This window comes from Alligator mississippiensis, chromosome 1 (genome assembly GCF_030867095.1).
Source record: "Alligator mississippiensis isolate rAllMis1 chromosome 1, rAllMis1, whole genome shotgun sequence".
In the NCBI taxonomy this organism is placed as follows: Eukaryota; Metazoa; Chordata; order Crocodylia; family Alligatoridae; genus Alligator; species Alligator mississippiensis.
In genome coordinates, this window is record NC_081824.1 from 61,212,575 (window position 1) to 61,236,713 (window position 24,139).

The window sequence follows — 24,139 nt, forward strand, 5'->3', positions numbered from 1 at the left end:
AAAACAAGGCATCAAATGGTATCTGTGACCAGTGAACCTAACTTGTGTTCCTGAGAAACTGGTAGCAGCCGTAATAAAAATAGCGTTGTCTATCTTGTAGATTAATGAAACTTGCTGGGAAAGTGTCAACTTGGTTTTATAAAGGAAAATCATGCCTCACAAATATACTTTGTTTCTTTGAGGGAATCAGTAAGCATATGGATTAAGATGATCCTGTTGATAGAGTGTCTCTGAACTTTCAAAAAGCTTTTGACAAGTCCTGCACCAAAGTCTCTTAATGAAAGTAGGCTGTCATGGAAAAGGTCTACTTGTCAATCAATAACTAACTAAAGGATTGAAGCCAAAGAGTTAAATGATCAGCTCTCAGGAGGGAGAAAGGTAAGCGTAGGTGTCCCCCAAGGGACTGTGCTTAGGCCTGTGCTTTTTAAAATACCCTTGAATGATTTGTAAAGGAGGTGAATAGTGAGATAGCTAAGGTTGTGGATGACACCTAATTATTCAGGATGGTAAAAACCAGTCAGCTGTGAAGAACTGAAGAAGGATCTTGTAAGACTGAGTGAATGGGCAACAAAATGACAGATTAAGTTCAGTGTTAAGTGCAAGGTGAGGAAGTATCCAAGATACACATACACAATGATGAGCTTTTTACTAGTTGATACTACTCAGGAATGAGACCTTGGATTTATTGTGGGCTGTTCTCTGAAAACATCATCACAGTTCACAACAGCTGTCAAAATGACAAATAGAATATTAGGAGTTGTTAATAAGGGAATTAAAAGCAACACAGATTTACTCTGTATATTTATGGTATACCCATACCATTAATATTGCTTGCAGTTCTGGCCCCTTGTCATTTCCAACAGGATATAGTAAACCTAGAAAAGGTACAGAGGTGGGCTGTAAAGATGACCAAAGGCATAGAGAGGCTTCTGTACAGGGAGAGACTAAATAGGTTAGGATATTCAGTTTAGAGAAAAGAAGACTGGGAGGTGAATATGATACAGATGCATAAAATATTGAATATGATAGAATATGATAGAGATGCATAAAATATTGCATGGTGTGGGGAAAGTATATAGGGATTTGCTATTTATCTCTCACAATACCAGAGCTAGGAGACACAAAAGAAAATTATTAGAAGGTAGGTTTCAAACTCTCAAAAGGAAGTTCTTTTTCACACAGCACATAATTAACTTGTGAAACTCATTGCCACAAGAGTTGTAGATGCTGACAGTTTAACCATATTCAAAAACAGATTGGACAGATTCATTCAGGATAGGTCCATCAGTAGGTATTAAAGGGGATGACTTCCAAATGAGAACTTCCTAGATCTTTAAATGATAGGAAGCTGTTAGGTAAAAGGGATGGGGGACAGATCAGTCTTTATAGTCCCTGTATAAATACTCTTTCCTCTGACATCTGCTCTGGGCCACCGTGAAATACAGAATATTGGGCTGAATGGACCTGGGTCTGGCCCAGTATAAATCTTTTATGTTCTCAGTAACAAGTGGTTCACTATCTGTTGCTTGCTATGATTTCTGGGCCCTCCTGGCTGATTGTCTTGGAATGCTATGGAGGACCCTCTTTGCTGTTCAGACTATGCCATGTAAACTGACCATGGTAAGGGCACTAGTTGATCTCCATAATTAAAATTGTGTTGGGATTTGTATTTGAAGAAGGGATTCACGTTCTTTGTCAGATGCTCACAGTACATACCTCAGAAATAATATCCAGCTGGGTTTGCAGAAAGCACAAAGCATTATTTCATTAGTTGCATTTTGGTCACATTCTGAACATATTTTTGCAACAAAGAATGGTTAGATACTAACTTCTCCTATAAATGAGCCTATAAATGAAAGTTGGATTTCCACATTGAGAGACTGCCTGTCTCAAAATCTAGTGGGTTCAGCAACAAAATTAATGTTACTTTGAGAAGAGGAAAGGAAACTAGAGCAATGCTTCTTTCTAGGTGAAGAGAACTTCTGGAACCTCTGTCTGATTCAAAGAATCAGGTTCATTACAGTAATATTCAGTTGCATATCACCAATTGCTTACATACTCCAGGACAGTTTCTACACTATTCTAGACGTTGGGGCACATGGACACATCCACCTTAAAGTTGTTTGCCTGTCTGGTTGACTTAGACACAAACTCATCCCTCCGTATGAACGAATGTGAAGAGCTCCAGGTGGTATGCATAGATGGTATGCTTTCCTATCTGATCTCAAAAGCATAATTTGAACAAGCAGTAATAGCTCTAATCAGGTATGCCAGAAATTCATCAAACTCTGGAGCTTCTGCATCATAAATAGAAAGTTTCTGTTTACCTCTCAAGAGTGCAGAACTTCTTGGCAGACCAAGTCACATGGAGGTTGTGGAATGATCATGGATGGTTATTAAATAAGACTTTAGTGGTGGCCAAAATTCAGGCTTAGGGGAGTCCTTGCACAGACCTGTTGCCTAGGAAAAGGAATGTCATCAGGGTATATACCTCAGTCCTAGTTTTTTAATGGAAAGGTTCCTGTTACTGTGGGACCAGGTCTAATGTATGTCTTGCCCCCAATTCTGCTTAAAAAATGGGTGATGCATAGATGGTACGCCTTCCTACCTGATCTCAAAAAGTGTAGTTTTAACAAGTAGTAATAGCTCTAATCAACTGTGCCAAAAATTATTCAAGCTCTGCAACTTCTGTATCATAAACTGAATTGTTCTGTTTACCTTCCAAGAGCGTAGAACAGTGGATGATATTCAGATTGAAACAGGACTAAATCACAGTAGTTCTAATAGTGCAGGCATAGTTGAAGCAGGCATGGCTTTCCAATCTGCTCACATTGTTGGTTCCATGACTACCATTGGAAAAGGCTCTAGCAAAGTGATATAATATCAGAGGTATCTATCCCAACACTGCCAGTCTCCATTTCACAATTTGGATGTTGAGTAGCTAGATTATCCAGAAAGAAGCTCTTCCTGGCTGTCTTGAATGCCTTGCTTAATATCAGGAAAATCTCACCAGAAGCACATACATCACTAAAGAGAAGACAGTTTTCCACATGCGGGGGGGGGGAGCCTGAATCGCACTGAAATCCAAAACATTCTGAACTACTAGTCTCATCTTGAAGAAGCAGGGCTATCCATCAGTTCCATGACAGTTCATTTCTCTGTGATATCAGATATTATCCATCATGATTCAAGGACATTTTAATCCACAGGTTTCTTAAAAGTCTGATTATACTCTACTCTTACTCCTCCAACCAGAAACCCAGCACCAGCATGGGACTTAAGCTTCTTTCTATCAGCTCTGATGATGCACCATAGAAGTCAGTGGTAACCTGTTCAGTAAAACACCTGTCAGCTGAAGTTTCATTTCTGTGACCAATAAGCCAGAAGATTAGGTGTACTACAAGCTCTTCTGGTAAGGTCTCTATTAATGGTTTTCCATAGAGACAAGATTTCTGTGAGAGCCTTTCCAAAATTTTTTACTTTCAAGTCAAGAATATTTAAATCTGTATCTTAGCATACAGATGAAAAAAGACTCCATGCACTTGATGGTCACTGAGCTGTCCTGCTTAGTGAGGACAAAGTGTTTTTGGACATCACATTGTCCATTTGTTTCATTTGTAAAAATGAAGAGACAGCCTGTGCCAAGCTTGGATTTCTCACAGGTTAACTTTCTAATAGTGTCCTGATAATTAAGAAACTAATAACACATCTGCAACAGACTTTTAGCTTCCTCTATAAGAGCACTGTAGCAGAGCACCAAAATGTGCTTGCTACTTTAAAGGGCAGAAGCAGCTTGGCCAGGCTGCTCAGAGGGCTAGGCAGAGTCCCACAGCTGCAGGTTGCCTGAACAACAGCCTAAGAGGATAATTGGCCAACACCTGCAGCCAGTCAGATGACCGGGAGTGGGCAGGGCACTGGGAATATATAAACCTAGGGCTTGAGCTAGTAGGTAGGGGCTCTCTCTCTCTAGCAACTGCCAAGGAAAGGAGCCCCTGCACAAACAAGCTACCTGGTTGGGTGCTGCCTACTTTGCTGCCTACAAGAACAGTGAGGCTCCAGGAGTCTAAGGTACTTAAGGCTAAGAGACGTGGTCCTAAGGGAGAACTTTTACCCTCTTAAAGAGACAGAACCCAGTCTCCATTAGCATTATGTTGTGGCCCAGGGGCTTGTATTTGTGTTACAGTTTATTCCGGAGGACTGGGATGAGGCTATAAGGGAAGGTTTGGAGGTCTCGTTAGTGCTTGGAGAAAGGGGCACATGATCTGGGCAGAGCCCAGTGATGGATGGGGAGAGCCGGGCACCAGAGAGCCAGGTGCCTGCGAGAGAAACACAGAAAACTAAACACCAGAAAACTTGACACCCAAGTGGTGCAGAGAGACAGGAGCCAAAGGGCTCGACGTCAAGGAGGCACATAGAGTTGATAACAGTGTAAGATCTGTGAGGCATGGGACATGATAAGGGAAGGTCAGAGTCATGTAGTGTTCCCTAGTCATTAGGGCATTAAAGGTGTAGCCTCCCACCTAGAACCAACTTACTCATTACATTAAAGACATGGCAGGTGAGTTAGGTGGGCAGACTGCCCAGACTGGTGAGCTGGTTGTTGTGACCGACCTTGAGACAACGCACCTGTCACAAGCACGTATTACATTGGTGCTTTTCTTAGAAAACCTTTTTATATTGGGCATCTGCAGAGTGACTTCTTGGTCATCCAGATATGTCTTCTCAAGCATTACACCATTGCTGACATGCTTAGGGCAAATGCAGTTTTTAAAACTGTTCTGAACTCTTTTCAAATGGTCTTTGAGACATCATTGGGCACTATTAAAGCCACCTACAGATCTAGGGGTATGCATACACTAGAAGAAACAAAAGCTGTTACTCACATTTCTATAACTTGTTCACAATATCTTGTACTGTTTTTATGGTACCCTCTGTCTTCTGCTTCAGAGTATACATATGGGGATTCTGGCATGAAGGAACTGAGTGAAACTTGGAGTAGCTCTGTCTTCTGTAGTCTCACATTGGGAATTAAAAAGAAGAAAGCTATATGCTTTGCCCCAAAAGGTAATACTACAGAAAACAGTCCAGCTTCAGTACACTACTGCTTGCCTACAGTTACAGGGTAATATGAATGTGCAGCACTTCTCAAAGAAGAACAGTAGGAAAAGGTAAATATTTTTGTTAAAAGGACCTATTTTTCTAATAGACAACTCTAGAAATGCTCACATTAACTTCTGCTATTTTCTTTGCTAAGGGGGGTGAAAAATGCCCATAGTAGTCCTGCCTAACTTTGTGTTATACAGAAAAACTAGTTATGCATTTTATTGGAGTTGGTAATTTATTATTTGAATTTTAGCACAAATAGGCTTATCTTGGATTTAACTGAACATGAAGAAAACGCATTTTCTTCTTTTGAGGCAAATATATATTCCAGCCGTGTTTCTAAATCATCCATCTGCTTTCTCAACTGCAACCTTCTTTTAAACATAACTTTGCTAGCTTCTAATCTTCATCTTTTCTCCACTCCAAAATTTGGCACGCATCAACAGCTCTTCGATATATTCTGTTGAATTTACCTTTAATTAATTGCATTCTTTACCTTTGTTTTGCTCAGACCTATATAGTCTCCCAAAAATCACTCGTGTCCAATCTTCAGTCTATTCAGAATGTTACTACATGATTTAGCACCTCTGCATGCAACCTTTTAGAGCTAAAAGAGACTTAATCTTGATAACTGCCCATAAAACCTCTCAAAGTGCTGTGGCCCTATCTAGGGACTCTGGTGTATGCTGGGTCAAGCCCATGGGTTATTGTGGCAATACTTTCATCCTGCTAATGGGGGTATGATAGTAATTTACCATGAAATCACACAAACCTCCACTGAATTATTTGTGTATTAATGTACATGAAATGAGGTTCCATTGTGTTGTGGTTTTTTTAGTTCCAAACTGGTCTAGGTTATAATCCTCATTTGTAGCTTTTATTTTATGGTTTATGGTACCAGAGATTATACAGTCTCCTGAATCTGTGAAGTTTTATGCGCAGAGCAGAAAGCCTATAATATTCTCATGTGCTGTTCAAAATCACATCGCATAGTTACAGTTTTGATTCTCTATGCGAGATGGGCTTATATTTGTACCTAACATCATTAAAAAGCTTTTTGTTCATATTCTCTTTGAGAAAAGGTTCATAACACTTTTTATTTAGTCACATTAAAAGCTTATAGTATGCTCACTTACATCTTTGAGATGCACATGGTTGATTATTTGATAATTATTTTTTTCTGAAAATTAGGAGTAAAACTGTTAGCCCTTTGATGTGTACAATTAAATAATTAATTCCAGATGCTTTGGTTTGTTTATTTTCTAGTGATTTTTTTTTTTAAGGCAGATTAATTTTTCTAATGGAATTTCAATCATGTTAAAGCTGAACTAAAATATGTTGTAAGTTCTAATGTTTCAAGTAAGGAAACTCCTTATATTTTAACAATATGAATTTAGGTCCAGTTTTTCCAGTAGAAGTACAGGTGGTGAGCTTACGCTCATGTTGAATACCTGTGTGAAAGTTTTAGCTTTAGCTGTCAATATCTTTGATTTGTGTGTAAAGATTCTACCTAACAATGGGTTTTGTTTTTTTCAGATTTGAGACATTCTAGCTCAGGGAATAGTCAGATTTGCTTAAGGATAATACAGTTGTCTGATCCAGTAATTTAGGTTAATGTTGGATCCCCAGATACTTTTGGCCCATTAGGATGGTAGATAATCTTTCAGTTTAACTAAATGAAATGAATGGTAGAAGCCAGAGAAAACCATAGAATCTCTGGTTAGCAATATTAGCATTACACTTTGGATACTATTATTTTTAAAGAATAACTCATCTAGGTACAGTACAAATTATCTGTAAGGTTAAATGCACTATCTCAAATCTTTATTTTTCAGAAAGTCAGTAAAGGCAAGTACATTACTATCTTTTTCGTGTGACTGCACATGATAACTTTTTTTTTCACTTAAAATTTAAATTGGCAAATATAACCCCAGTTCCTTGTTGCTGTCTGTTGTCAAAAGATGTACTGTGTCTCAGTAGAGATGCATTATTTTACTAAAGGCACTGATCTAAAATTATGTAATTAGATTATTCAATTTCATATTAGAAAGAAATGATAGAGCCTGTTTTAATAAAAATGGCACTTTTAAAATGTAAGCTGTTTTTAGAAATGTGTACTTAGGTCAGATTTAAGGCTTTGTTGACCAAATTCAGCAATTTAATACTTTTAATATGTGTGGATTTTTAAAATTGAATTTAAACTACTAATTTCTAGGGCTTATTATTCTTTTAAAGAATGATTACAATACCAAATGAAGTTTGCACTAAATTACTTATGGGTATTCGCAATTTAAATTCATTTTAACACTTTTTGTCTAGGAATATAGTAGTACAAGAAGCAAGGATAAAGGATGACTTGTGGTTAAGACATTGATTGAGTTTCAGGTGAATGCAGGGAGCTAAGGGGCAAGTCAACGCCAAACATGAAACTATACTGGTATATTTAAACCACATTAATGGAGCTCCTCTTCACCTTTCTGGAGGCAACATGCATCTGATAAAAGAAATATATTCTGACCTAGTGCAGTAAAATTCCTGTTATCCGGCACAAGTGGGGGATGAGGGGTGCTGGTAAGCTAGAAGTGCTGGTTACCTGAGGCACAGAGTTTCCGGCCAGCTATGGAGTGGGGGGGGGCAGCAGCCGCGCACAGAGCAGCAGCAGCGCAGGGTGGTGGGTGGCGGTTGCCACCGCGTGCAAGCTTTGTCCCCCCGCGCAGCAGGAGGCAAAGCGGCGCGGTGCCATGTGTGCCCCGCTGCTTTTGGTGCAGCGCCAAAATTCTGGTTAATAAGGTATTCCAGTTGGTGAATAACAGAGATTTTACTGACCTAAACTGTGGTAAATGTGCATGTGTAGTCGTCTGTTTTCCCCCCACCCCCCCCCCCCCCAACACACACACATGCTTTATGTATAAACTGTTATAGGGATTTTTTCAAGGTAGACCTCTAGCATTATTATTATACTGTTGCCAGCAGGTTCAAGTGAGATAAGGACCACATTATGCTACAAGGGAGGTTTCAGTTTTGATACACTCCTGACACACAGTTCTCCTGTTGTAGCTAACTTGACTTTAGTGCTCAGTCCACGGAGCAAGCCTACTTATGATGTTGCTTCCAGCTTAAATTGTTTGTCCAGATTAGTTTAAATAACCTTTTCTTCCTCACTGGAGCACTTCCTGCACCCTGCAAGTTTTCTTGGTAACTAGCATGCATCTAGCTGATTAAACTTCACAACCATCAAGTGGCAAAAATACAATTTATTGAGTCATGTACATCACACTTAATATTTACTAATTAGTTGGTGCTAATGGTAATTAGTTCAGAAACAATGCACTTTACACATTTTGATGGAGGGCCTGTTTTTATGCTTATGCTAAAATATTGTTTTTATTGGTAACTAATTCTAAAGGAATGACCAAAAGATTTCTGTCTAAACTATTGGGCAACATAGAAAATATCAGTACTTTATTAATAATTTTAAAAATGCATTTTCATTGCTCCTTCAGACTTCTAACTCTGTCACCTGTTCTCACTTTTCACTTTAAAAAAAGTTCCCTTCAGGTTCCATGTTATACTACTGTTTTTCTTTTTAAATAGCTTTATTGGACATTCGCTGGGCAATTTAATAATCCGTTCAGTGCTCACAAGACCTCGGTTTAAATATTACCTCAACAAGCTTCACACTTTCCTGTCTCTGTCTGGACCACATCTTGGTACCCTGTACAACAGCAGTGCTCTTGTTAATACAGGTAAAAATGTTATTTTCAATGGTATATTTTTAGAACAAATTCATTTATGGGGAGAATGGATCAACATCTTTTCCATTGAATTGTTAATTAAAAAGGGGTATGCAGGTCTTTCTGTTCCTTGAATTATAAGAACCAGATGTATTGTTGGTCTGGTCTTGTGAGCAGAGGGAAAGTGGCAATCTTAAAACCTTATTGTGGTGCCTGAGCATACATATGGGAGCATACTAATGTGTTTGAGCCAGATTTTATGTTAAGATATTTGCAAAGAAAATAGAGATTCATTCACATATACTTTCACATGAATTATGTGTATGGGATAGTATTATAAAGAGGATGGGGGAGAGACTATTCTCTGTGCCCATAAGGAACAGGACTAGATTAAATGGCCTCAAACTGCAACAGAGAAAATTTAGGTTCAAGATTAGGAGGAACTTTCTTATTATGAGGGTGGTGAAACATTGAACTAGACTACTTAGGTTATGGAATCTCCATCCCTTAAAATTTTTAAGAGCAGACACTTGGCTGGGATAGCTTAGTCAGGGATGATCCTGAATCTAGCAGGATGCTAAACTAGATGTCTCGTGAGGTCCCTTCCAGCTCTCTCATCCAATGAACCAGTGTGCACAGGGCACACTGGTGGATGAGTACAGTGTGTTTCAGTACACTTCAGCCTTGTACAATATAATCAAACCCTTTATGACTCTTGCATCCATTAAATCTAAACACCAGGGTTCAAATATTCTGTGTTGGATGTGTTCAGTAAACAACACAAATTATTCTGCAGTAATTTCTAAAAGCATAATTAAGAAAGCTATATGATGGCTTGTATACAGTTAGTGAAAAGGAAGAAGCTAAATACCTGAGACACTGTGGGCACCCTATCCCACCTTACCACCCAAATTGCCTGGTAAGGGTTTCAAATTTGCTGGAGTGAACAAACCAGTAGAATTGCTTGGACTTCCTACACTTGACTTGCAGAGTATGATATGCGTATATTATGCCCTTAGTGTATATTGTGCCCTGTTATGGAGAAAATGTTGACATAAATTACAAAGAAAAATATACTTTACTCTTTAAAACATTATATATCTCAATGTTACAACATTTGAAACGTTTTTTAAAATATAAGAATATGGGCTTAAACCAGGGGTGGGCAAAATGGTGGGTCTGGCTAGTGGCCAGACTCCATTTCCCAGCAGCCCCCGCCTACATCATTACAGCCGGTTTCCATGGCACCCCAGCAATGGCAGGGCTGTGACAGCATGGAGGCAGGGTTCATGGTTCTGGCAGGGCAGTGCAGCTGGGTGGGGAGCTGCTCCAAGATGAGGGCTGGGATCTTGCAGGGGTGACAGCATTGTCTGGAGTTGAGGTACAGCCGTGATATGCTACCTGCACACCCCTGCCTGGGGCAGGCGGGCAGTGGATTGCAGTTCTGCCCCAGCTCCAGACCATGCTGTCACCATCGCAAGATCCCAGTCCTGGAATAGCTCCCTGCCCAGCTGCATGCCCTGCCAGTGGGGCTGGGGCTGGTCTCCATGGAAACCCTGGCCCTGCAGTGTCATGGCACTGCAGCTGCTAGGGTGTTCATGGAAACTGGCTGCAGTGACATGGGCAGGAGCTGCTGGGAAATGGAGTCCGCTGTGGGCTCTACCTGGTCCACAGGTCAGATCTTGTGTGCCCCTAGCTTAGACAAAGGTTCCCTTTAAGTGGTTTTAAAGGGGAGGGGGACCTGCTCACTGTAACTCTGTCACAGCTGGAACAGCAGCTTTTGAGACTGCCCCAAGTGAGCCTTTGGCTCTACCCTGTGTCTACATATTACTTTGTGGTTAATATTTAAGGTTATATTCTGACTTCCTGGTAAAGGAATGTATTTCCTATCATTAAGATATGTACTTATTGAAAACAAAGGACTACATTCTTCTATTATTAGGTACAAATCAGTTAGGATGAAATAGTGGCTGAAATAAATATAAAATGGTTTTGGACTTGATAATACTGACACTGCTAATTAACTGAATCAGGGGGACTGAATGTATGGACAGTAACTACACACTTAACTGATGTTTAGTGATGATTGTACTGTGGAATTGTACTTATGTTGTACCTAACAATACAGGTCTCTGGTTTATGCAGAAGTGGAAAAAGTCGGGTTCTTTATTACAACTGACGTGTCGAGATCATTCAGACCCCCGGCAAACCTTCTTGTACAAACTTAGTAAAAAAACAGGTAAGCTTTGTTCATATTAGCTGCTAGCATGTTATTTAATACTTCCATTTCCTTTTTATGTTCTAATTTTTCTAGAAACAGTTTGTTTCTTGAAGTAATAGTATATAGGCAACATGTAAGACATTTAGTTACTTTGAGGTAGAAAGACTATTGCAGAACTTTAGTGTTAAAGAACTTGAAGCTGTGATTGGTACAGCTAGCCAAGCCATATGTAGACTTGCACTCTCACGCTTGGTCAGTAGCTTCAGTGAGGTTGGATCAAGACTTAGAACTACTTGTGTTTTTTCACATGTAGAGATATTTGATTATTTAGATAGAGTGCTTTTTAAACATTAAACTTCTGTTGTAAAATTTCTACAATGAGACCAGTTCCAGGTGGCGATGATTGATGTAATAAAACTCCAACTTTTAGCAAAGTGCACTTAAAGTTAAATTAATTAAAATCTTTCAGTAGCCTTCCAGCTGTCCCCACGTTATCATTCACACGCTTGTCTCCATTTCTTTTTCTTGTGTTTTGACATGTGCCAATAGGTGATAATAAGTTTAGGTGGTGATTGAAGATATCTAGGCCAGTATCATACTAAGATACAGTGCAGTTGCTGTGCACAGGCTAGATTCCAAGTAGGAAGTAGTATAGCCACAAGTGGTACTGTGTGTGGGCTAGTAAGCTTTGCTTTGCAAATCAGTTCAAGAACAAGCATGTTTACAGCTAGTTAGTGTGTCTCACTAGGTAACTATTTTGCACCATGTAGACATACCCTAAAATGTTATCAGCTGTGGCTTATTCACAGTTAGGCATTATAAAGTTGATGAGGAATCATCAGATAGATATTGCTGAATGTATGCCACTGTGTTGAGGCAGAGGTGTTTAAGTGATTGTAGCAGAAGGCTACTTCTCCATCAAAGCAGTCAGAGATCTGACTTTTTGGCAGAGTTGGTCTCAGACATGGCAGGGAGAAGATCAAAGAGAAAGCATGGATGGGAGAGTGTTGATCTGTCCAACTGCTGTTCTCCCAGGTGTAAGTCCAGCCACAGAGAAACCTATGAAATGAGCCAGAAAAGGCAAAAAGTGTTGAAATGAAAAAATAGTATTAATTCTCTGAGTCAAGTGATAGTTCAGAGATCAATAGGTGCTTTCAGTTCGAAGAACATTGGGCAGATCTCCCTAGTCTCATGATTAATTGATTTGAGAACCTTCCTTTGTCTAGTAGAGTGGTTCTCAAATGTTTTTGGACTTGAGGCACCTCTCACTGGACTCAAGGCACCCCTCCATAACTTCTGTGAATTGAGTGGCATCCAGTTTCAAAAACTAATGTATAAATTATAGTGCTTACCTCCTTGCAGAGGGGTTTGGGGTGGTGGGGATCATTCAGGCAGGGACAAGCCTGAGCCTGCATGTATCTACTTAGCTTATCTCCTCACACCTTGTTGCACTTCTCAAAGGATCTGGTGTCACTCCAGGGTGTCCCATCACCTTGGTTGAGAATCACTGGTCTAGTATAATCAAGCTTTTCATCTTTGCTGAAAAAGTAGTCACTTAGAACTTGTTCTTTTCATATTTTTAAGTTCCCTGCCAAGATTTTGCTTTGTTATGAATAATTATTATATAGCTTCCAAAAAACCTAGAGTGTTTTATTAGACTTATTTTTAAAGCATCCATCACCATAATATCTAGGTCTTCTTTATATGTATGGAATGTCCCTAGAAGGAGTATGGCATTGCACTCCTAAAGCTTAGCAGCTCCTTGATAAAAGTAAAAATTTGAATGAATTCAAAAGATCCCACCAATTACTTAATAAAATGATTTTATGAAGACAGCAAGACTCAGTTTCTCACTACTTTCCAGTGGATGTTTGTTCTCAAGCCCTTAGTTGGGAAAGATTTATCCTCAGACCTTGTGAAGTGTGCCATCAGCTGAAGTATCCTGATTGAATGAAATTATCATTCTGAAATGCAGTTCCTAAGATAAGTGATTCTTGGTCAGTACAGAGGTTTAGTGAGAACAAACAACCTTGAAGTAGATTCGGTAATTGGTAGATAAACAGTACAAAACAGTGCATGGTGTAGGTTCTCAGTGGTCTGTGCTTTGTCCTTGCTTAGCAAGCAAGGATGCTACATGTTCCAAGTTCATATTTTTACTATAGGTCATCTTATATAGTTCTTTACTTCTTGAGCTAATTTATTTTCGGTCCTCTATAATTTACTTAACTTGAATTATTTTCACCAGCATAGAGAGAGCAAGAATGATAGCTCAACTACTTGCTATCCATCGTTGACAATTTTTCAACTATGTTACTACTTTAGTCCTTTCAGTTCTTTCTAGTTCTTTGGACTGGGATCCAAGGGGCAAAATTCCTGATGGGCTCTTCAATTTCTTTGTGTTTTTGAGACCCTTGAGAAACAGCTTTAAACCATTTCTTCAGTGATTCTGGAAGGTGACAGTTAGATAAAATTTATGAACTTTGGAACTTAAGTCCTTTGAAAAGTTCAGTTTCTGACAAGGGAAGATTTTTTTTTCATCTTCTTCCCCTGTTGGTCAGAAATGTCTCCTTGTCAGTCACCTGTTTTTCTTTCCTTACTTTGTAGTTGCATTAGCAAAGCTATCCCTCTTTGTATTTGTCTCTCAACTTAAGAAAACTTCACCTAAGAACACTTTTACAATATAGAAATCATAAACTATACAGGATTCTGTAATTCAGTAATTAATATGACTAAGACTATATGTGCCTCCTTCTTTATAATATTCATGGTTTACCAATCATCTGTTAGTAATTAAACCTTAAATTGAGGCTTTTTTATGAGCTCTTTCCAGTCAGGTCTTTCTTGTTTAATCTTAATTGCAGGGTTTATTATTTGCCCCTCTGCCTTGTTGTTTACTTCCAATATTGTGCCAAAGAAGTATCTGGCAGAGTTCACACCTTGGTCATTTGAGACATCAGGATAGTTTCAAACCTGCTGCACTTGTGCAGCTTTGACTAGACTATCAAATTTGCCAGGGTTAGTAAGAGAACCATCCTAAAAGTAAAAATGATGTATATTTCCACATTCACATAAGCACAACAATGAACAGAAATATATGTTATAATTAAACCTGAATGAAAAGTAAAACAAATATTAAATATTTTTTGTGGGGGAAGTGACAGTATTGTCATGTATGGGCAGCACTGGATTTATTATCCAATTTGGAGGTAAAGTTTGGTAGATGTAATTGTTTCATGGCTATATCTGCTATTAGCTCATTAGTTATATTCATGCTATGTTAACGCTCATCTGTGGAAACTGATGGTGCTAAATTGAATAGGTACTTGAGGGGAGGAGGAGTTGGCATGATTTTCCTTAATTGGGTAGGTTTTTTCTGGCGAATGAGGACAGCCTCAGATAAAACTGCTCTGAAAGGGTGACTACAGTTGACAATACCTGCTTTCCAAGTTAGAATAAATGAATAAATACTTTGTGTGATACTTCTAGTTAATAGTAAATACAAATATACTTAGTTGGATAATTACAGATTTATAATAAATACACACTTTTTCCATTACTATAAAATCATAACACCATAGAATATTCATGAGAGACTTAATTGTAGGATTTTATCATGTGCAAGATTAGTGTTATAATTATCACTTACATAACTTGAGAGTTTTTTGGATATTTCAACCATATTGTGAAAATTAAGAAATTACTGAGGCAGCCTGACAGATAATAAATTGTAACAGGTTACCAATGTATAAATAGCAGTTGATAAAATAGCAAGCACCTTTCTTAAAGTGAATAATTTCTTAAATTAAGTCATTAACAAATTCTGCCATGCATTAAATCACTGTGTATGATTTGTGTGTGAGTTCAATTATACTTTTTTATTGTGTTAGCGTCTGCCACAGTTGTGGGTATTTAAAAACAGTCAAAACACAGTTCATTGACATTAATTCTGCAGTTCCTAATAGACACTTGATAAGCAAGTAGCCACTATTGTTAGAGGCAGCCTAAACATGTCACTCATACCTTGAGGCAGATTCTGTTCTACGTTTTAGACACAAAAGTGTAAAAACAGAAACATTAATTCTGTGCTTAATATAAACAGAATCTTAAATTGTAGCCTTACCTTTTCCATGTAAAATAAAAACATATTGTTTATTTTTCAGAATAAATTGAAAGAGGAAAAAATAAATCAATTAAAAATAATATGGTCTATTTAAAAATGTATTTAAAGAGGACAAAAATTAGTTAATTGACTAGTTGATGTTTAATAGAAAATTAAAAATAAATTGCACTTTTTATGGAAGCTAAAGCTTGAAAGAATCTTGGGCTGAAGATAAATATTGTCTGGAAGCAGACAGAGAGAGTGAGAGTGAGATGATGAATGCAATGTCATGTAGGCCCTGGACAGACATTTGAAGCACTTCAGAAGACAAGCGGACAGATATATATACCCAATGAATCACTCTAAAAATGGCAGAAGTGCTCTAAAATAGCAGCAACTTCTTTGAAACACTTCACATTCTGTGTGCATGCTCAAGTGTTATGCGACAGGAGGTTGCTCAGCCCTTCGGCATCTCACAGAGCTCTGCCTCCTCCTTCCCCCTCCCCCCCCTCCCCCCCACACACACACAGGGAGAGAGAGAGAGAATGCAGTGAACAGCAGATGAGCGCTCTCCTTAGTAGTCTGTGACAGTCTCTAGAACCTGAGAAGCGTGCAAAGAATCTTTCTCTCCAACCCTTGTTTTGGAAACCAGAAATCCCTGAGTGTCTGTCTGCCTCTGGTCTCCCACTTCTAATAAGAGGGGGATGAGGTCTCTGGTGTCTTGGTTCCAGTGGGAGGCTGGAGATAATGATTCCTTACATGTCTCTTGGATTCCAGAAGTGGGAGGCTGGAAGCTGAGCATACAGGAGAGCGTGCATTGGCTGTCTGTTCCGGTGTTCCCCTTTCTCCTCCTGTTTAGTAGCAGGAACAGAGCCACAGCACTAAGCAACTCCCTGTCACTCCCCCTGGCTGGAAAGCATGCTGCCACGTGGTTGTGGTGATTTTGAAGAGCACCAATGGGAGCTGTCTGTAGCCTCAAGTGGAATTTGGAGTGTTTTAAATGTATTCGTGTCCATGGCCATAGTAATTTCAGTGACAGATTCTGGGGTTCCCGCTCTCTTGATAAGTTCTTGGGTAATACATAAATGTTGTTTGACAGGATACAATTATATCTTGGGTCATAAAAATGATTTGTCTGCAAGTTTGCAGTTTAGTATCTCAAATCATGAGGTGCTCTGGCACAGTATTATTTTTCTCAAGTATAAAAAAAATGCATTTACTCTATTAAAAAAGAACACTTACAGTACCTAAGAAAGGTCAGTTGACAGTAAAGGTGTCTTTGGTAAGTTTGTTTTGGATGCTGTTGATACAGCATCTTTATTCAGGGCAACATAAATTGTGAAGTGATGCTCATCATAGCTACAAATATCAAAAATCCTTAGAAAACCCCATTCCACAGCAAAAAAAATCTTCTGTTTGAGAGCCCCAGCCTGTAACCTCTACTTTGTTTTTTGGGTGCATGTAGAATTGTAAAATAAATAAATAAAATCATACTAAACGTGAAATTAAGTTAAGACAAAACTCCAAGGGTAGAATTCCATTATACTGTGTGCGCCTAAATTACACTTACTCAGCTGCATTAATGATGTTTTTGGTACTCATACACAATTTGCAATTCTATTCTGCAGTGTAGATGTGTAAATGTAAGCACTTAAACTGAGCATGTGCAGTAGGCTATATACTTGTTCATGGCTACTTGACTATGCATGCATTTAAACTGGCATAATAAGTCTTGGGAAAAATGAAGGGGGAGCCATTCTTGTGTTTTGGCCCCAATAATTGAGCAGCTGAGGTTGCCCCAGAAGTGACAGACATGAGTTATATGTCCCTCTCTTGCAGAGGGGTTGAGCAGAATCTCTCCGATTTCCAAGCAGAATGTTCTAACCACCAAATCACAGGTTAGGAATTACCCTGGGCCAAGCACTAGCAGCTACATTTATAAGGAAAATAATTATCAGCATACCTATATGGAGATTTGCATGTCAGGGAAAGATCCCTCAGGAACTTCTGCATTTAATGCAGACTGTTCTCCAACTGTACAGATGTCTGGACCTACAAGTCAACATGAGGAAAATTCTTTTTAATGCTGATGCAATATGTTGAATTCATAGGAGTTATACTACACTCCATGATAGTCAAGATCCTAGGACAGTTTAGAAGACTCATTACATCAACTTCAGGTAGTTCTTCAAACAACAGAAATCAATCAGCAAAGGCATTCAGGAATGCCTCAGGACTAAAATGGGGGCGTACAATCAGTGGAAGGGAGGAGCTATCACCAAGGAGGAGTACTCCTTGGCCCGTGAATGTAGGAGGGCTATTAGAAAGGCCAAGACAGAGATGGAACTCAGGTTAGCATCCTTAAGGACAACAAAAAGTCCTTTTTCAAGTACATTGGGAGCAAGAAGCGGGCACCAGGCAATGTAAGGCCCCTGCAAAATGCAAACGGTAATCTTGTGGCTACGCCAGACAAGAAAGCAGCTCTATCAGGCCTTCAGTCAGCGCAGATGTAGTTAGGGATCTTCTGGAAGAGCTAGACATTTTTAAATCTGCAGGTCCAGATGCCCTCCACCCAAGGGTGTTGGCAGGGGTCATCGCTGAGCGCTTGGCCCGGCTGTATGAGCATTTGTGGTCATCTGGCCAGGTGCCGGGGGATTGGAGACTGGCTAATGTGGTCCCAATTTTGAAGAAAGGGAGGAAGGAGGACCTCCCTTATGGTAATAAGCTGATGGAGAATAGGTTTAGGTTAGAGATCAGAAGGCAATATTTTACAGTTAGGGTGGCCAAAATCGGGAACCAACTTCCCAGGGAAGTGGTCCTCGCCCCTACCTTGGGCAAATTCAAGAGGAGGTTGGACGATCTCCTGTCTGGGGTCTTGTGAACCCAGCATTCATTCCTGCCTGTGGCAGGGGGTCAGGCTAGATGATCTGATCAGGTCCCTCCTGACCCTAGCTACTATGAAACTATGATACAGTTTTATAAACAACAAGAATTCAGGGAACCTCTCCTTGATCCTGGGGTCCTGGCATGTGCAATTGTGCTACACACAAGATTTGCTATCCATGTGAACTGAGCTGTGGGTCCCATGACTGGAGTTGACACATGCCATGCCTCAACCCCAAATGCAGCTTGGGCATGCCTTGACATACACTTCTAGGGTGCTTGCATGCCATCGGGTGCCCTTCTGTTCCAAACCCCTCTCTGCTTTCTTCTGCTTGACCACTGAAAACAAGCCGAGATGTGCCAGAAGCCAACTCCTTGGCCTGTGATGTATCAGCCCTGTCTTTCTTGCTCAGTCAATGGCAGCCTTTACCAGAGATGTTTTTACCAGCTAGGAGGAGTGCACACTCCTAGTCCAGTCATGCACTGAGAAAAGATAAATCTTCATTTCCACAGAATGATCATGGCTGTATGGTCAATGTACTGGAGTTACAATGAACACTGTTAATAAGTGAGTAACTGGGGCCCTGAACTGGCCCTGGTGTGGTCTAGAGGCTGGAACTGACAGCTAATCGGGAGTGGGTTCTCAAATGATCTCCTCTAAGGTTTCAGTGCTGCACTATACTGTACAAGCTCATGTCAGGCTGTGGGGACCTGTCTTGTAACTTCCCAGTGCAGGGGAAGCCTAAGATCATGATCCCACACTCTTCCTACACTGGTAAGTAGTAGTAGCACGATTGGAATCTGATTTGTGATCCCAAAATCACATGTCTTGCCATGCATGTATAGCATGGCAGGCAGTATTATTGGGATTGTGGATCAGATTCCATAATGCCATTAAGTGAATGTGTGCCAGGGCTGTTACATATGACACTCCTGATTGCACCTATTAGTTTGCTTGCTTTTTTCACAATAATATGACATTGTTAACTTGTGTCCAGTTTGTGATCCACTGGATCATAGTAGTATCCACAAGATTCTTTTCTGCAGACCTGCTGCCTAGACAGTTTTTCCCCATTATGTATGTGTGCAATCATTACTTTCCACGTGTCCTTTTTAAATTGTATCCTATTGATTTTCAAGACAGACAAATGCAAAATACTATACTTAGGTAGGAATTGCCAACACCTAGAATAGAAAATGGTGAATGACTGGCTAGGCAACTGTGTTGAAGAATGATGTAATTGACTAATGAAGCTGAAATGGATTGTTATTCTTTATTATTTTCAATAAAAAAAAAAGATATTATATAAAGCTGAATGGCAAGGATTTTTGTGGATAATGTCTTTTATTGAACCAGCTGAAATTATTTATTTTGCTTATTAATTATTTATTGGTCCAATAAAAGATCACCCACAATAATCCTTGCCCCATATATCTCCTGGACCATCATGGCTATAGCATCATTCCAGTACTGTAAAGCTATCTGGAATTCTTTTTTATATGTGGCAGAAGATCCCCAGCTCTGTAATGAGTAGGTAATCTTCAATGTAATTTTCTGATCCTCAGAAAAAGTGAGCAAATATGTTGCAAGAAAATGAAGACTAACAAAGGGTTCAAGGATTTGTTTTATGTGGAAGGTTTGGGGATATTTGTGGAGTGAGAATTCATGGCATTCTTGACAGATGGATTTCACCTGAGTAACTTAGAAACTAACAGATCTGGGCTTGAGACTAGCATGAATGATAAGAAAAGCTTTACATCAAAAAAAGTTTGAGACTTGTAATCTAATGCTAAGAATTATTATGGTAGACTTCCTTCCAAGATGTAGAATGGAAAACAAATGTTTCTAATGAAAGTGGGGTCCTGCTATGCATGGATTGTAATCACTGGCAGATTTCTTCACCCTATAGTTACAGAACCAGCATGAGGTAATGTTATTTTAGACTTGTTTTTCATAAACACAAAAGACATAGAAGAACTAGTTATAGAAAACGAACCTAGATTGAGAGATCCCAAGTTCATGCATGTAGCAGGGCACTAAGGTGCCTGCTACTTGGAGAGCTGGAATAACCACGCAGGTGCTGGTTGCTGGGGTAAGCAGAGCAAACTAGTGACCCACACCTGCCTAGTCAGCTGACCAGAAGGGGCAGGGCCTGGCTCCTATATAAATCACAGGCTGGAGGCCAGGAGGCAGTTCCCTGCTGAAAGCTAAGGGAGAAGGAGCTCTACCAGAGAGAGTAATGAGAAGCTTGAATACACGAACGGCTTGAGATGGTGAGAGGTGGAGCACCCCTGGTGTGGCAGGAAGAACATTGGAGCCAGAGGGCTGAGATTTATGTTATAGCCTAGGGGCTTATGCTTTGTGTTTGCTGTTTGTGATTGGAGGTTTGGGTGAGGCTATAAGGGAATGGAGGAGGCCTCATAAGGGGACTCACGGTAGTGTGGGGACCCCAGCCCCAGAGTGGGGGCAGCACTGTGAGAGGCCCCAGAGCGGGGGGCAATGACCAACGTAAGCCCGAAAGGGCAGCAGCGGGAGTGTACTGACCCCGAGTGCCAAAAAGAGCGCAGCAGTGGGAGTGTGCCGACCCCGAGTGCCTGGTAAGGCAAAACGAGAAAAGGTTGTGTAGAACCCAAACGCCCAGTGGGGCACCATTGAGAGACAGACAGCTGCAGAGAGCCGGAACGCCCAGTGGGGCGCCGTTGAGAGACAGGGCTGCGGAGAGCCCAAGGGATAGCACGAGACCAGAGACTGAAGATCATCTGTTCCATCTGCGAGGCTTGGGGCGTGGTACAGGGGACCTGTTTGCACGGAACACCCATTCTAGAAATGGGACTAGTGACAGCAGGAGAATCGTGGCCATGAGGAAGAAAGGTAGCCTCCCTATAAAACATACTACGTCAAAGTCGTGGCGGGCGAGATGTGAGGGTGCTTGGTAGGCAGCTTGGCACGGTACAGAGGGCAACTAGGAGAGAGCACGGTGACCCAAGGACGCCCCTCCTGTTACAATACGATTTAAGTGGAAAGATAAACAGGTCTGTATTTAACGTTTTCTGTTCTTTTTCAAAGATTGAATTTTGAGAAATGAGGGCAACCAATGGCATCAACTGATCTGAAGAGCTCAGGGATCTGAGTGTGGAGGAGACTTAGAATTTCCTTAAGTCCAAGTAGCAAAAACTTTTTGGAATGTGCATCCCAATGAAGGGTGAAGGGGCAGAATTTTGCAGAGAAGGGCCCCTTAATTTAATTGGATGATAACCAGCTCCCTTAAAAAGATTAGTGGGTATAAGCAAAGAGAAAACATGGAACAAAAAGAGAGACTGTTGCAAAGAAAGCTGCCTCTTGAGGCTCAGAAAGTTATAAGGATAAAATAAGCGTAAGAAGTCAAGCTGAGGCATGGTCAGGTGTTATATTTGTAGCACTATTAATGCCATTGTAGCATTACAGAAAGTGAGTGTTTAGCCATTCAAACTATTTGTAGCACTACAAGGATGGTGAAATCACCACAAAATAGTACCTCTTTTAAAAAGGAGCTTTTTTGCAATACTGTTGTAGTGCTGGTGGGGGGGGGGGGAGGGAGAGCACCTGGGTCCATAGTGGTTAACTCAGTTGCAGTGACCTGTTGAAGACATGCTATGGAGTGCATCAGGAAGAGCTGCTTTTCTTATGATAGAAGACCTCGGTGCTGCCACCCATGCTTGGGAAAACTGGGAAAAGCCACTCTTCCCAAGGGGGTGATTGCAGCTCTTTCTGCTTCCACAGCCCGAGGGAACACCAGGAATATCCCCTGTTCCTACGGTGGCAGCAGCAGCAGGAAGAGCTGCCACCACCACTGCAGAAATACTGGGAAGAACCACAGATCCCTGACAGCCTGTCAGAGAGGACAGGCTATCAGTTACTGAGCTCACTGACAGGAGAGAATCTAAGGAGTAGTCCTCTGTTACCCCTTGGCTAGAAAGCTTTCCTGCACACCTACATAGCACTATACTTTTGTAGTATTACAACATGCATCAGCTGAGCTAGACCTTGCAAAGAAATATCCTGAGCTAGACCTTGCAAAGAAATTTAAAAAGGTCCTTTCACCACATAAATGGCTGGAGAGTGGTTCCTAGCAGAGTACCTCAAGGATCATTCTTCATTTTTTGACATTGGCATACAAAATAAGGGTATGCTAATTAATTTGGCCAATTACATGTATTTAGCAGAAATCGTCAACACAGGATTGGAATAGCATGTAAGGATAATTAGATGATCTTCAGGGCTCATGTAATAGGAGAGGGATGACGTTTTATAGAGCAGAGCATAAAGTTATGCTCTTACAGACAAGTAACACGAATTTCTGCTATAAGATGGGCAGTGATCAGTCGAGAGCATTTAAGAAAAAAATCTGCATATATAGGTTGATCACAGGATGACTGAGCTGCTAAACTGGCAGATAAAATTCAAAGGCAAATACAGTTTTAAGGTGTAGGCGATAAGGTATCTTCAGTAGAAACAAGGGAGTATTAATAATATTGTGTGAGACAATGGCAAGAAGTCATTTTGAATGCTATGTATAGTTTTGGTTACGTGCTTTCAAGAAAGATTAACTCAGAGTGAAGTGGTTCTGGAGAAAGCTACTACAGTGATCAGCATGGATCCTGGTTTTCTCCGTTTAAAAATCCAGACTTCTCTGATTATTCTGCCCTCCCTCAAATTCTGTGATTAAAAGCAAAATCCATGTTTTTCTGCTATTAAAATGAAACACCATTATACATATAGGTATCAGCTGGCCACAATATTTTATTGATAAATTTACAATTTTAAAGCAATTGGGAAGCCTACCAGTGCCTCAATCACTATAAGAAAATAAATTCTAAATATCCATATATTTTGGCATTTGATTTTTTTTTTATTATAGAAAATCAGAACTCCTCCTGCCCACTTTGGTCACCAGGATGTAGATCCAGCTGTAGCTGTCCCCCACTGCTGTCCAGATCCAGCTGCAGCTGTCTCCTGCTGTTTTGTGGTGATGAGCAGGCCTGATAAGCCGGTGCCTCTCACTCCCAACCCACAGCCCCCTGGCCTTGCTGGTGCCCATCACTCCTGACCCATGGTGTCCCATTCCTGCTGGTGCTCCCCACTCCTGACCTGAAGCCTCCCAGTGTTTGGGGAAGGAGGTGGGTATATGGGGAAGGGGGCGTGCCTGGCCATAGGCGATGCATTGGGGAGGCATGTCTTCCCAGATTGGTACGTCCATAGCAGAGCATGGGGCTACAGTGTGGCTGGATCAGCACCAGGCAGGAGCCACCTCCATGGCCCCGTGGGAGGGCAGAGTGGAGCACAGTGGCAAGACTCATTGCTGCTTCTGCCACCAGGACCCCCATGCCAGCCATGCCACCAGGGGAGTAACATGCTGCCAGTAGCACAAGGAGTAATGGACTAGGAGGTGTGCTTCCCTCACCTTCTCCAACTGGAAAAGGGCCAATGTAGTCCCCATTTTCAAAAAAGGGAGGAAGGAGGACCCAGGAAACTATAGGCCTGTTAGTCTTACCTCGGTCCTGGGTAAGCTTTTTGAGAGAATTATCCTGGCGCACGTCCGCGAGGGGCCAGCAGGGGAGATTATGCTCAGGGGCAACCAACACGGGTTCATTAGAGGCAGGTCCTGTCAGACCAACCTGGTGGCCTATGACTAGGTCACAAAATCCTTGGACGCAGGTGTCGCAGTGGACATGGGCCTTCCTAAAGTCCAGAAAGATTTCGACACTGTCTCTCACCCCATCCTCATTAAAAAACTAGGAGACTGTGGTGTCGATACCTACATAGTCAGATGGGTCACTAACTGGCTGGAGGGCTGCACCCAGAGAGTGGTGGTGGATGGGTCATTTTTGACCTGGAGGGATGTGGGCAGTGGGGTCCCCCAGGGCTCGGTCCTCAGGCCTGCACTGTTCAACATCTTCATCAGCGACTTGGACGAATGGGTGAAAAGCACCTTGTTCAAATTAGCACGTGACACTAAGATGTGGGGAGAAGTGGGCACGCTAGAAGGGAGGAATAGGCTGCAAGTGGATCTGGACAGGTTACAGGGGTGGGCAGATGAGAACAGGATGGGTTTCAACACT

At 40.9% G+C, this 24,139-nt stretch overlaps 1 protein-coding gene across 6 annotated transcripts in view; it reads left to right on the plus strand.

Moving 5' to 3' along the window:
• FAM135A (family with sequence similarity 135 member A) overlaps window positions 1–24,139 on the plus strand; it is a 143,414-nt gene that overhangs the window by 113,635 nt on the left and 5,640 nt on the right. For 5 of the 6 annotated variants that reach the window (XM_059730888.1, XM_059730901.1, XM_059730906.1 and 2 more), the window contains 2 exons: window positions 8,698–8,849; window positions 10,966–11,076. In XM_059730888.1, coding sequence (XP_059586871.1) covers window positions 8,698–8,849; window positions 10,966–11,076 — 263 coding nt within the window. The remainder of the gene's footprint in view (window positions 1–8,697; window positions 8,850–10,965; window positions 11,077–24,139) is intronic. The other variant, XM_059730908.1, reaches the window with a different exon arrangement.